Source organism: Eretmochelys imbricata, chromosome 1 (genome assembly GCF_965152235.1).
Source record: "Eretmochelys imbricata isolate rEreImb1 chromosome 1, rEreImb1.hap1, whole genome shotgun sequence".
Classification (NCBI taxonomy): Eukaryota; Metazoa; Chordata; order Testudines; family Cheloniidae; genus Eretmochelys; species Eretmochelys imbricata.
The window spans coordinates 113,424,700-113,438,106 of NC_135572.1; the positions used below are offsets into that span (position 1 = coordinate 113,424,700).

Consider the following 13,407-nt stretch of genomic DNA (forward strand, 5'->3'; position numbering starts at 1 on the left):
TTTATGCCATTAGTGCTCCCTCTGAAGTCTGTGAGATTACTCACATGCTCAAGTCTTTGCAGGGTCAGTCTCCTAGGGCCTGATCCTGTAACCCTTACTTATGTGTACCATTAACATCAAGAGCATTATTTATGTGATGTTTTCAAATATGAGTAAGGGTTGCAGGATGATCTTCAAAGCAGTTCTGAAGTCAATCTGATTTTCTTTTCAAGCCAGTGGAAAAATTTTCTGCTTCCAATTGAACTGAATGCACAATGGGGAGCTGAATTTATGATGTACAAAGCCTGTATCAAAATTGCAATGCACCTCTTCTTTTAATTGAAAATATAGCCTGTCTGGGGTCCTGATCTAAAGCTTGTTGAAGTCAGTGAGAGTCTTTCTGTTGGTTTCAGTGGCCTTTGAATCTTTGTGAGCAAAGATTTTGTCTAAGTTAATTTTTTGTTTGTTTTTCTTGTTTAAACACACATAGGTCACAGAATGATAGTGATAAAGAGCAAATGGATTTGGAGAGAAGATTTCGAGAAAAAGACCTTGAAAGACCAAGATATCGGTTGGATGATGGCAGAAAGCATAGAGCTCACTATGAATTTGACAAGTTTGTGAGAAGGAATGAAGAAGAGCTGAAATGGGGGAAAGCATACAGCCAAGACAGAGGGAAGAAAGGGAACCACAACTACAGCTTCACTGTGGAGGCCGTAGACAAACTGGGTAAAGAGGACAAGTGTGATGACATGGCATCCAAAAAGGAGCGCATAAGAAATAAGGTTCTTTTATTCATTTAGGATAATCTTTCATTAGTAAAATATACCTCAAGGCTACAGGTTTTACTTTTGCAACCTCAGCATAAAGATGCTTTTTTCAAGAAAAGCAATTCTTTATTTGATTTTCAGTAAAACCCAGATTTCTATTTTTTTTACATAGTTAAAATGATTTAAGGAGATAGGATTTGTCTGCTCTGGTCATATATACATACAATATTTGGAATCTTCCTTAGAACATTAGTCTTGGAAGCTCAGCATTTTTTGAGTGTTTTAAAAGTTATATCACGTGTGCCCTATAATAGATAAGGCCCTACCAAATTCACAGCCATGAAAAACGCATCCTGGATCGTGAAATCTGGTCTCCCCCCTTCAGTCTGATCTTTTGTGTGCTTTTACCCTATACTATACAGATTTCATGGGGGAGACAAACATTTCTCAAATTGGGGGTCCTGACCGAAAAGGGAGTTGCAGGGGGGTCGCAAGGTTATTTTAGAGGGGTTACGGTATTGCCACCCTTACTTCTGTGCTGCCTTCAGAGCTGGGCTACCAGAGAACAGCGGCTATTGGCCAGGCACCCAGCTGTGAAGGCAGTGCCCAGCCAGCAGCAGCGCAGAAGTAAGGGTGGCAATACTATACCATGCCATCCTTACTTCTGTGCTGCTGCTGGCAGCAGCTCTGCTTTCAGAGCTGGGCTCCCGGCCAGCAGCTGCCACTCTCCAGCTGCCCAGCTTTGAAGGCAGCGCTGCCGCCAGCAACAGTGCAGAAGTAAGGGTAGCAGTACCGCAACACCCCCTACAGTAACCTTGTGACCCACCCCCCTAACTTCTTTTTGGGTCAGGACCCCTACAATTACAACACCTGAAATTTCAGATTTAAATAGCTGAAATTATGAAATTTATGGCCGTGAAATTGACCAAAATGGACCATGAATTAGGTAGGGCCCTAATAATAGAGTTTGAAAACTTTGGCCCATTGTCCTTTTAAAAGTGAATTTATTCTAAGCAGAATATTTACTAGTCAGGCAGATTTACTGGCTGGTTTACAGTTATTCAGTTTTTAAAGTAAAAGTGAATAACTAAAGAGTTTATCCAGAAACAAGCATATTTAGAAATTTTCCAGTAAAGAAGATAGGAAAGTAGATCTTGCAGTCTTCATCCATTCTGGCCTCAGGTAAAGGTTCTCGCTGGTTGAGGGCAGATCACCCCATTGAGAAGTGCCAAATCCAGGGAAATAACCTGTTAAAAAAACAGCCACAATTGGGCAGCTTCTTGAATGGGAACCATATGCAGAAAACCATTTTCCTGTCTTCACCTTGAAACCTGTGGAGCCCCTTTCTGAGGGCTTGGGGCTTTGTGATTTCAGAGGGCATGTCATAGCGTTTCCAAGAGATGGCTGCTATTGGTGGCCTTATCCTCTCTCCATTCTAATCATGTAAAGTTTTCCATACAAGATGGTTGATACTGTCTTGTATGGAATCCCCCCTGTAATGTGCACCTCTTCTGAAGGGGGTTTTCAAACCAGGCACAGGCAAGGTCCCCATGACAGTGTGCCTCCTGAGGGAGCTGTGCTTTTGCTAGAGATAGGATAGGCAAGGAGTAGCCATGCTCTTTTTTCTCTGCCCCCTCTAGCAGCTGTCTGAATCTCTGTCTAAAAATATTTAAAAATATTAAATTGATTTAAACCATTTTATAAAAAATGAAACATCCAGTTGAGCTAACACTGTTTATGCCAAGTTTCAGTCTGATGAACATAGAAACTGTGATGGATAAAGAGGGTCTGTGGTATATAAAAGCTGACTGACCCTTTATTGTAATGGTTCTAGTGGGCTCTATGTTCACTGTTCATCTCAGGGTTTAGGACTGCATGACTGGTGTTGATTGGCTGGATGTGATGAAGAGAGATAAGTACCATGCTGATGTGGCTGTTCATAGCACCACAAAACACTTCCTACAACAACTTGTTCTTAAATATCCTAAATAAAAAGTCTGGCATCTAATCTAAAGAAATGGAAAATAAAGGGAAAGCAGGGTTAAACAAGGCTGAAGTTCAGGCAAAGAAGGGGGAAGAGAAGAGCTGATAATGAAGGATGTATCAGTTAAGGGGAAAAAATAATGAAGGAAAAAACAAGACCAAAGGGACTGAAAATTGTGAGGGGCAGGTGAAAGGAAATCAGGATTGAGATGGAACAGAATTCAGTGCTCTGCAGTTTTCTTAAAATGGCCTATTCCATGCCATTTTCTAGACTAAACCCTACATTTTAAAACAGATGTCAAATATGATCTCTCCATAGCATCAAAGTCTAATGTTTGTGATAGTTAAAATAAATAGCCTCATTAGGCAGAGGCTTTTAAACAGTAACCATTCACAATATCTTATTGTCCTAGAAAGTCTTCAGCATATATATATATCTATCTATATATTCTGACAATTCTTGGTGCACTTGGCCTTAATTTCATTTAACAGAAATTATTCACAGCCCTTGCAGATCAGCAAGTTTTTGATGGTTTCAGTCACTATTCCTGTACAGTTAGCCATTCTTCCTTTTTACTCATTTTGTTTCCTGATTCACATTGGGTGGTATCCACTTTACTCTATATGAATATTGTGACAAAAGTTCCTGCTCTGCCTTGGTGGGTCCTGCGTCTATTGGCGGATTTGCTCGCCTCAGAGGTTCACGGCAGCCCTCAGTTTGGCCACTTCCGTGGCTCAAATCTTCCGTTCACTCAGTTAGCCTCATCACTGGTCAGCATGGGGAAAGGAAGAACAATCCCCACAGTCTCTGCTGATCCACCTAGTGGATCAGGGAACAGGCCAGAGACATTCACCTCCGGTGGAACTCACAGTCCAGGTCAACTCCTCCGGTATCAAGTAGGGAGTTGTGGGAATGGAGGGATGGGGGGAACCCAGGCACATCCTCTACTCCGGGTTCCAGCCCAGGGCCCTGTGGATTGCAGCTGTCTACAGTGGCTCCTGTAACAGCTGCGTGACAGCTACAACTCCCTGGGCTACTTCCCCATGGCCTCCTCCCAACACCTTCTTTATTCTCACCACAGGACCGTCCTCCTGATGTCTGATAATGCTTGTACTTTTCAGTCTTCCAGTAGTACACCTTCTCACTCTCAGCTTCTTGCACCTCTTGCTCCCAGCTCCTCACACACACACCACAAATTGAAGTGAGCTTTTTAAACCCAGGAGCCCTGATTAGCCTGCCTGTCTTAATTGATTCTGGCAGCTTCTTGATTGGCTGCAGGTGTTCTAATTAGCGTGTCTGCCTTAATTGTTTCCAGAAAGTTTCTGATTGTTCTGGAACCTTCCCTGTTACCTGACCCAGGGAAAAGGGACCTACTTAATCTGGGGCTAATATATCTGCCTTCTAACACTCTCCTGTACCGGTGGGCCAGCCTATACCCTGGTCCCGAGGCCCGCCAGGAATATCAGTTGGCAGCTCCTTCACGGGGCCGTGAGCACGGGCGTTTACTTGGCGCAGTTCACCCCCATCCCAGACACCTGCCCCTTTTGCGGCGTGAGGGAGACCCTGGCACACGCTTACCTGGAGTGCACCAGGTTGCAGCCCCTATTCTGGCTCCTCACGAATATTTTGTTACGTTTTTGGTTGCACTTTTCCCCTCACCTCCTTATCTATGCACTCCCTATCTGTGCCCCCACAAAGTCACGGGACTTCCCTGTAAACCTCCTACCCTAGCTAAAGTGGCCACCTATAAAACCAGGGCTGCGGGGACCCTTTAGCAGTGGGCAGGCTTCGCCCACCCACTTCTTGGATCCCAATAGGATCACTCTCCTATAGCCATCTGGCCTGACCCCGTCACAATATGGAATACCAAACTTCATTTGCAGTTCATTATTCTAATTTTATCAAGCCCTGGTTCTGGTTTCTCACTGATTGGTATTATTTTATTATATTTGTATTTATTATCTGACATTCTTGTCTAGAGCCATAAATGTGCTTGGCACCAGTTATTGTCCTCCCCAGCTTATACAATAGATTGTATCAAAATTTACCACAGAATTCTCTTGGCCTTTGTTATAACATTCTGTTAGATTAGATTAGATTACATTTAATTTAAACTGTGAGAAAAAATATTATCATCCTGTTTTTACAGCTGTTTTATTTTACTCAATATTCTTGGCTCCCAAGAATAGTGTTATAAAAGAGGTGGATAATAAATGCTAAATCTGTTTTCATTACACTGCAGCTTTTTCCTAGTTCTTATTAAATACAAAATGATTTAACACAAAATCTACTATCTACATAAACTCAAGTTACTCACTTTAAGGCCTTGTCTACACTACAGAGATTTGTTGACAAAAGTCATGTCGACACTCAAAAAGCACTATAATAAAAATCAGTATTGCACGTTCACACTCGCTCCCTCTGTCAGCAGAGAGTGTCCAGAGTTGGGGCACTATCATCGAAGTGTGAGCAATGTACCTATCCCACAGTCCAGCTTGACCACTTCTGCCGGTAGGTCTTGTGGGAAGGTGGAGCAGATCACGGTGCATCTTGGGACCACGCTCAATGTTCCATGATGTATTGTTTTCTGTCCCAGCATACCATGGGCTTCCAGTTTTCTTTCACAGCATTTTTCAATGGCCCTTGTTTGCTGTGCACCCCGGCATCTTTGTGAGAAGGGATGGATCCTGCACTGCTCTCCTGCACTCTGATAACTATCATTAAGACCTTGCGGATGGCAGTGCAATTAATCACAAAGTTCCTAACTGAAGAAGATTCCCAGTTGCCTGACATGCTGTGTGATATGGATAGAAGCAACTTTAGATTGCTTTTGGCATTCACGAAACAGCTGCAGACAGTGGACCATCGCTTTTGGGCTTGGGAAACAAGCACTGAATGACGAGCAGTAGCTACAGAATTTTCAGATGTGGAAATCCACATTCCTGGAACTGTGTGCGGAGCTCGCCCCAGTACTGTGGTGCAAGGACACCAGAATGAGAGCTGCCCTATCAGTAGAGAAGTGCGTGGCAATCACTCTGTAGAAGCTGTCGACTCCAGACTGCTACTGGTCGGTCACGAATCAATTTGGAGTCGGGAAGTTGACTGTTGGGGCTGCGTTAATACAAGTGTGCAGGGCAATTAATCGCATCCTGCTATGAAGGACTGTGATTCTGGGAAATGTGTATGAAATAGTGGATGGGTTTGCAGAAATGGGTTTCCCTAACAATGGAGGGGCGATAGATGGCACACATATTCAATTTTGGCAACAGACCACCTTGCGACAAAGTACATCAATAGGAAGGGATACTTCTCCATGGGGTTGCAGGTGTTTGTGGATCACCCTGGGCATTTCACTGACATCAATGCAGGATGGTCCAGGAAGGTGCATGACGCACGCATCTTCAGGAACACCGGCCTGTATAGAAAGCTACAAATGGTGACTTTTTTTCCAGACCAGAAGATTATAGTGGGGGATGTTGAAATGCCCATAGTGATCCTGGGAGATCCATCATAGCCCTTACAGCCATGGCTCATGAAACCTTACATGGGAAACCTGGACAGCAGTAAGGAGTGGATCAACAACAGTCTGGGTAGATGCCGGATGACAGTGGAATGTGCCTTTGGGAGATTAAAGGTGTGCTGGTGATGCCTTTATGCTAGGTTAGACCTCAATGAAGATAATATTCCTGTGGTCATAGCCTCGTGTTGTATGTTGCATAATCTTTGTGAAGGTAAGGGTGAAAGACAGGCAGACTGCTTGGCTGCTGATTTTGAGCAGCCAGATACCTGGGCTATCAGAGGGGCCAGGAGGGGAGCAATTCGAATCAGGGAGGCTTTGAGGCAAAACTTTGAAAATGAGAAGCAGTAATATATATCTCTGTGATTGGTGCTGCAATGTTACATTACATGTAGTTTTCCTAGGAAGCAATGGCGAAATTTCGGGCCTTACATTTCAGTAAGCAAATGATTAAACTGCCTGTGTATGTACTGGTAGAGCCTGCTATTTCAATTTGTAGGAAACAAATAAAGATGAGTTACCGGTCAAAAATTTTGCTTTTATTGCACAAGAAACAACACACACACACACAAAGAAACTTGGTGGGAAAGGAGGTTACCAGGGAAGGGCAGACTTTCAGAGCTGTGTGTAGGTCCAGCTATCATTTTGAAAGTTGTCTGAGGGGGTGGAGTGAAGGGGAAACTGAGAAGTCCCAGAAAGCAGAAAGGACTGTGCAGGCAGAGTTGTGGGGAGGCATAGAAAAGAGTTCTGAATTTACTGAGAAAAGAATTCTGAAGTTACTGCAGGGGAGGACGGGCATGCATCTGCTCAGTCTGCAGCATTATTAAGGACTTCAGCATCTGTGTTTGCTCCTCCACTACTTTAATCATCCATTCAGTAGAATCCTTAACTCCTGATTTTCTTTTCTGTTCTGCCTTTCGGCTTCCCTCCACTCCTTGCTCTCCCTTTTCTCTGCATTGGAGAAGTGCAGTACCTCCCGGAATATGTCTTCTTTGCTCTGTCTTGGGTGATTTCTTATCTATCAGAGATGCTGGGCCGATGTTTGTGGGGTATTCCTCAAGGCCACATCTGCCGAAGCACAAGGAACAATGCACAGAAGCATGATTGTTAAGTTCACGCACAGTATAGAAACATTTCAGTAAAATACACCTCTGGTAACATAATCACTTTCTCACTGACCCTTGGCAAGCACACATCTCAGCGAACACCCAAAGCATGGTGAGTGTTGGCTGGGGGGAGCGGCGCTCTACATGGGAAAAAGAACACTCCGCAAGGGTTGCAGTGCAGCCAACTAGGGGAAAAATTCTAAAATTCTCCCACACTTTCCCACAGGCCAGGGTCATTGTAGTAGATATCTCACTGTTGAGGGTAAGCAGAGAAGCGAGTGTACATCTACTACATGCTTGTGGCTTCCGCCATGGTTCCTGTGCTGCTTGCCTGTGTGCCGCTTTGGTCCCTGAACAAGTGATTGCCAAAAGGTGTGGGAAAGTTCCCTACAGTGGGGGAAGGAACAAAGCAGCTCTGCCAAGGAACCTGCGGCAGAGGATTGACAAGTACCTCCAGGAAACTTTCCTAGAAATCTCTCTGGAGGATTCCCATGAGATCCCAGCATACATCAACACCCTGTTCCACCGTACTGATTAGCTGCACAGCGAAGTGTCCAGCACACAGAAATACAGCCATCCTTGTACATTTCTATATCCTGAACCCACCTCTGCATTACGCAAACCACAGCCACTTACCAGGCATCTCCTCTCCTGCTTCTTGCTCACCAGAGAGCAACTGCTGAGACTGGCTAGACACTGCTGGAGTGGTGAACAGTTCCTGGCTGCCTCCCCCACTGGGAGATCCAGCCAGGAGCTCCACATCGTTGTCTAACTCCACCTCTTCATCAATAACTTTGTCCTCTGGGTTAGGTCCTCTTTCCGCCGCTTCCAGGCCCACCGAACTATCCATGGAGCTCCTGGCGATGGAGGTGGTGTCACAACCGAGGTAGTGTCCAGCTCCTTATAGAACAGGCAGGTCTTAGGTGCAGCACCAGAGCAACGGTTTCCCCCCCTCGCCTTATGGTACACCTGCCTCAGCTCCTTTATCTTCGCTCTGCACTGCAGCACGTCCCGGTCACAGCCCTTTCCGAACAAGCCTTGAGAAATCTGCCCATAGGTATCAAAATTCCTATGGCTCAAGTGCAGCTGGGACTCCATAGCCTCCTCTCCCCATATACTAGGCAGGTCCAGCAGCTCCGCAGTGGTCCAAGTGGGAAAGCATTTGCTGCAATAAGCCTCCATGGTCACCTTGGAAGATGCAATTAGACCTATCGACACCGAGTAAACAGGAAATGGAATTTCAAAAATTCCCAGGGCGTCTAACGGGGAGGGTCGGATGGTTGTTTACTTGGCTGCAGTGCAGTGGAGTTCAAACTGCTGATTAGATGTTGTTGGGATGGGTGTTGTGGGACACCTTCTGGAGGCCAATTAAAGTGATAAAATCAAGCGTGGTGGCATTTCGTTGACAAACATTTTGCAGAAAAAGACGTATGTCTCTCGTCAGAGTGGTTTTATTTCGTTACCAAAATGGCATTTTTGCCTCCAAAAGTTGCATCGCAGTGTGCACCCATTCACTGTTTTGTCGGCAAAAGCTGCCTTTTGTTGACATAACTCTGTAGTATAGACAAGGCCTAAATCTCACATATGTGAATAAATTATAGTTTTCTCCAAAAGTTAACCTTATGCACTTCTTTCTAGGATCGTCCAGCCATGCAGTTATACCAGCCAGGAGCTCGCATTCGAACACATACGGGATCTACAAGTAAGATCTATGACTGCAGTGGGAAGTCCTGTGAAGATGCCTGCGATAGAAAGTATGAGGTAGATAATTCAACTGGAGGTGGTTCTGAGAAGAGTGAAGAGGCAGAATGAAACGTCAGGGGTAGAAAACTTGTGAAAAAAATTAATTTAAGATTTAATTTCTGCACAAAATATATCAGGCCACTTCAGAATTCCACAGATTGGACCAACAAAACTATAATACATCTGCCTCTTTCTTTCTTTCTTTAAAATGAAAATGGTGATCGGAGGCAGATAAAATATCACATAAAGGAAATTCAGTTGCTTTTTTACAAAAACAGAAGCAAGCACTGTTTGACTAGTTTAGTAGTGGTTCAGTATTTTCGTAAATTTACCTTTAGCTAGAAAACCTCTATTAGTTTTAAGCTAGTATTTATATAAAACTTGTCAGAAAATATTTCACTTAGTCTAGCCTGTTAAATTGATAGAAATAAAGAAATGTATATTTGCATCAGTTTGATATCTCAGGCACTTTAAATGTGTTCTGTGAATGGCATTAACTACATAGGACCCAATCCTGCAAACACCAGGATTTTGTTGCCAGTAGTGTTTACAGGATCAGGCCCATAGTTTGCAAATGTTTATTGATATCCGTACCTCATTGTGTTTACATTGTTTTTCAATTTAACTATAGTGTCAGGTAAGTGTGAGTAAAAGCTACTATATGTTGTTATAAAATTGGTCATTCTCTTAACCACTTTTGCCTTTTATGTTCTAATATATTCCTGTGTTTAAAACAGAAAAAGCTAATGCAAACCTCAGCACTTAAATACTGTATCTGGTTTAACTAAAATTGCAGTTTTTGTTTGTCTGTTTGTTTGTTTGTTTGTTTGTTTTGGTACTGACTTTTAAAAAAGTGATTGTACAGTGATGACTTTTTATATGTTAAATGTTTCACATAAGTTGCATTTGCAGGATTTGGAACATGTATGATATATATGTTATAAAATACAATTTGTTTGAAAAAAACACACACACAGGAGCTCCAACATTTCATTTTGGAGACCTAGGCCAAATTCCACCCTCTGATGCATGCGTATGGCTCCCAATGTCTTCAGAGACAGCTACATGTCCATGTAAGGGCAAAATATGGCTCTTTGATAGTTGTCTTTTACGACTGATGCACTTTTCAGTTATCTGAAACTAAGATCTGCTTTGTCAGTGAAGTTAAATATTAAGATGTTTGTTTATTTTTGACATTCTACTTTGAACAGTTTGTTATTAAGTGTAACATCTGATTGTTCTAAACTCAAAAAAAAATTTGTTGTATTTTCCCAGACATTAAACATTAAATATAATAAAAAGTGTAAACATTTTGATTATGAACTGAGAAATGATCTTCCACAATTCTTTTGCCTAGTACACCAAAGGTATTAAGAAAGATAGTATACAACTTATTAGTATTAAAAGGCAGATTAAAAATATAATTGAAGAGTTTTAATATTAAGTTTACATATAAGATGTTTTATATGCAAGAGGATTAAGCATTTTTTACCGACTTAAACTACTTTGAAGTAGGACACTCTTAATCTTAAATAAGACTGTAATCACAGGATGGGCTGAGTTAGGCTCTATCCCACCTATGCTGGGCTTGGGCTGGTGTTTGGGTCAAGTGACCAGGATCACATGACAGTATCCCAAGAATGGAGCTTCCTATTATGGGAGCCTATGTAGCGTGAAGGGAGAGACTTGCAGGGAGCAGGAATACTGGCTACAGTAGAGCCAGATCAGTGTCAGAAAATGCTAGGCAGTTCTCCACAGTTTTGCTGGACTCTTTGTTAACTCTGAAAAGAATGTACTGGAATGACTTAGCCAGAGGGCATATCACCTCAGTGACCCAATAGCTCTGGGTTGCTGGACCGTATGAGGGAGACAGTGAGTTGATCAGGGTAGGGAAACTGAGGCAAACAGATGCCTAGAATCCAAGGGAGGTGAAGTGATCTTGTCATAACTGTACACACACAAATTTACACCAAAATAAGGAGAGGTGTCAATTCAAACCAAGTTAGTCATTTAGGTGCATCTTTATATGTAGGTAAACCACAAGTCTTTGTAGGATCAGGGTCCAGATGAGACCAAATATTTCCAGCCTCTTTGAATTATAGGAGGTGGTGACCAGAGCCCATAAGACTAAAGGCCAACCCCCTTGGATGTGGGACAGGCCACAAGATCCAGAATGCAGGTGGTTCTTCTTCAAGATATGTTGTCCATATACTATCCAGACTTGATGCCATGTGTCCCGTGCAGTTGCGTTCAGAATCTTTTGGCCAGCAGCACCTGTTGGGGCCACACATGCACCCTGAATGTGCTTGTGTTCCCCTTCCTGAGATCATATAGCTTAGCGTGGTACTGAGCTAACCTCAGTTCCTTTTCACTGCCTGTGACTGCGAGGCAAAACCAAGAGCAGTGTACTTGTCTGTTGTTCACTTGCGATTACAAAACTGATATCACCATAGATAGTTAGCTGTTCAGTATAGATGTAGTATAGTTTAGAAACAGTTTTTTATTAGGTTTCCATTCCAGATAGTTTTATCTCTGTCTTTTAGTTAGGCTGCAGTCCTTATGGCTGAGCAAAAATCACCAGGGTTCAAATACTGCCTTTTGGGAGAGGTGGCTTACCCCCCCTCAACAACAGGCATACTAGATTCTGTTTGGATGGGAGCATATTACTGACAAACGCTTCGTTTATCTGTCTTTTTCTAAAAACCTGAAAAGCGAGGGAGGCTCATTTAAAGCTTTACTCGTAGACAAATATATAAGGCCAACCTCAGACCAGGGTAAACAAGATCTGCCTGGGTCTGAACACTCTGCTCCCAGAAGTGCTCTGGTGATGGTGAATGCCACAAGCTCCTCCACAGCCCCAGCTCCTGAGAAGCACACCTCTGCTGCCACTTCTAAGTCTTCTCAGCCATGACGGGCAGAACACAGCACCACTCTTTTAAAGAGTAGGACAGGCGCTGTCTGAGGAACCTGTAAAAAGGAAGAGACATAGTCTGTGTGTACACTTTCACTTTTGTTGGTGTCACTCAGGGGTGTGACTCCCCCGAGCGACATAAGTTACACTGACAGAAGCACCAGTGTGGACAGCGCTGTTGGCAGGAGACATAGCTACCACCGCTTGTTGGTGACGGTTTAATTAGGTCGACAGGAGAGCTCTCTCCCATCGGCATAGAGCAGCTACATGGGAGATCTTGCAGTGGCACAACTGCATCAGTACAGCTGTGCCAGTGAAAGGTCCCTAGTGTAGACATGGCCATAGATCTCATGCCTCCTCTCACAAGGGTAGAACGAGGTCTGACTTAAGTCCCTCTGGCACTCATAAACATTATGGTTTCTGTACACCGGTACCAGCCAGGGAGCACCTTCATGCAGTCTCCACTACTGTTTCTGCAGTGCTGTCTCCAGGGCACTCAGTACTGATGCTGAGGCTTCCTGCTTTGGTTCCAATAACCTTGGTACCAACCTCCTTGGCATAGTCTATTCTGGTACTGACTACCTAAAAAAACATCTGCTTAGGGTACCAACAGTCTCAATGCTGAGATTCACAGCATGAGGAGATGGAGTGGTAACCACTTTCCCTGAGTCAGTGCTCTTATCATTAGGGCTCTGTGTCTGTCACAGAGGTCATGGATTTTGTGACTTTCCGTGACCGCTGTGACTTCTGCAGCTGCCCCCAAGCAGCTGGCCCCGGGAACAGCTACTGGCCGCTGCTGGAGCAGCTCCGCAGTCAGCTGCATGAGCCGGTGCAGCTGCTTCTGGGGACACCCCGGTCAGTGGTCCTGGGTGGCTGGAGCAGCCATTGCTGAATGGCTGCCAGCAGCAGTCCCGGGGAAGCTGGAGCAGCAGCAGGTGGGCGGCACCAGGGGCAGCCGGAGCAGCCGCTGCTCTGTAGCCTGCGCACCTGGTACTGCTGGCGCCGGGCCGCCCCGCAAGCAGTGGCTTCCGGGGCTCACCTCCCAAGCAGCAGCAGTGGCCCTCCTGGGCTCCCCACACAGCAGTGCCTCCCCCCAGCTAAGATTTAGTCGGGGGTATAAGTCACGGCCAGGCCATGAATTTTTGTTTATTGCCCGTGACCTGTCCATGACTTTTAATAAAAACACTCATGACTAAATCGTAGCCTTAGTTATCATCATCAGTAAACATCCCCACAGCAGTACCAGCTGTGGATATTTCTTCAGCACCAAGTGTATCTGTGGTACTGATAAAGGATTTCCCAGATCAAGTCAGGACTCCAACTAAATTGGCACTTCCACTGGAGGAGCAGTAGATCTCTCTGGGGGAAATTCACCTTCTGTCTCCCTGAGGCCCCCC

At 44.3% G+C, this 13,407-nt stretch overlaps 1 protein-coding gene across 1 annotated transcript in view; it reads left to right on the forward strand.

Annotated features, from left to right (window-relative positions):
- UPF3A (UPF3A regulator of nonsense mediated mRNA decay) overlaps positions 1 to 9,168 on the forward strand; it is a 46,866-nt gene extending 37,698 nt beyond the window's left edge. The window contains exons 9-10 of the mRNA XM_077807081.1: positions 470 to 764; positions 8,995 to 9,168. Coding sequence (XP_077663207.1) covers positions 470 to 764; positions 8,995 to 9,168 — 469 coding nt within the window. The remainder of the gene's footprint in view (positions 1 to 469; positions 765 to 8,994) is intronic.
- Positions 9,169 to 13,407: the final 4,239 nt, after the last annotated feature.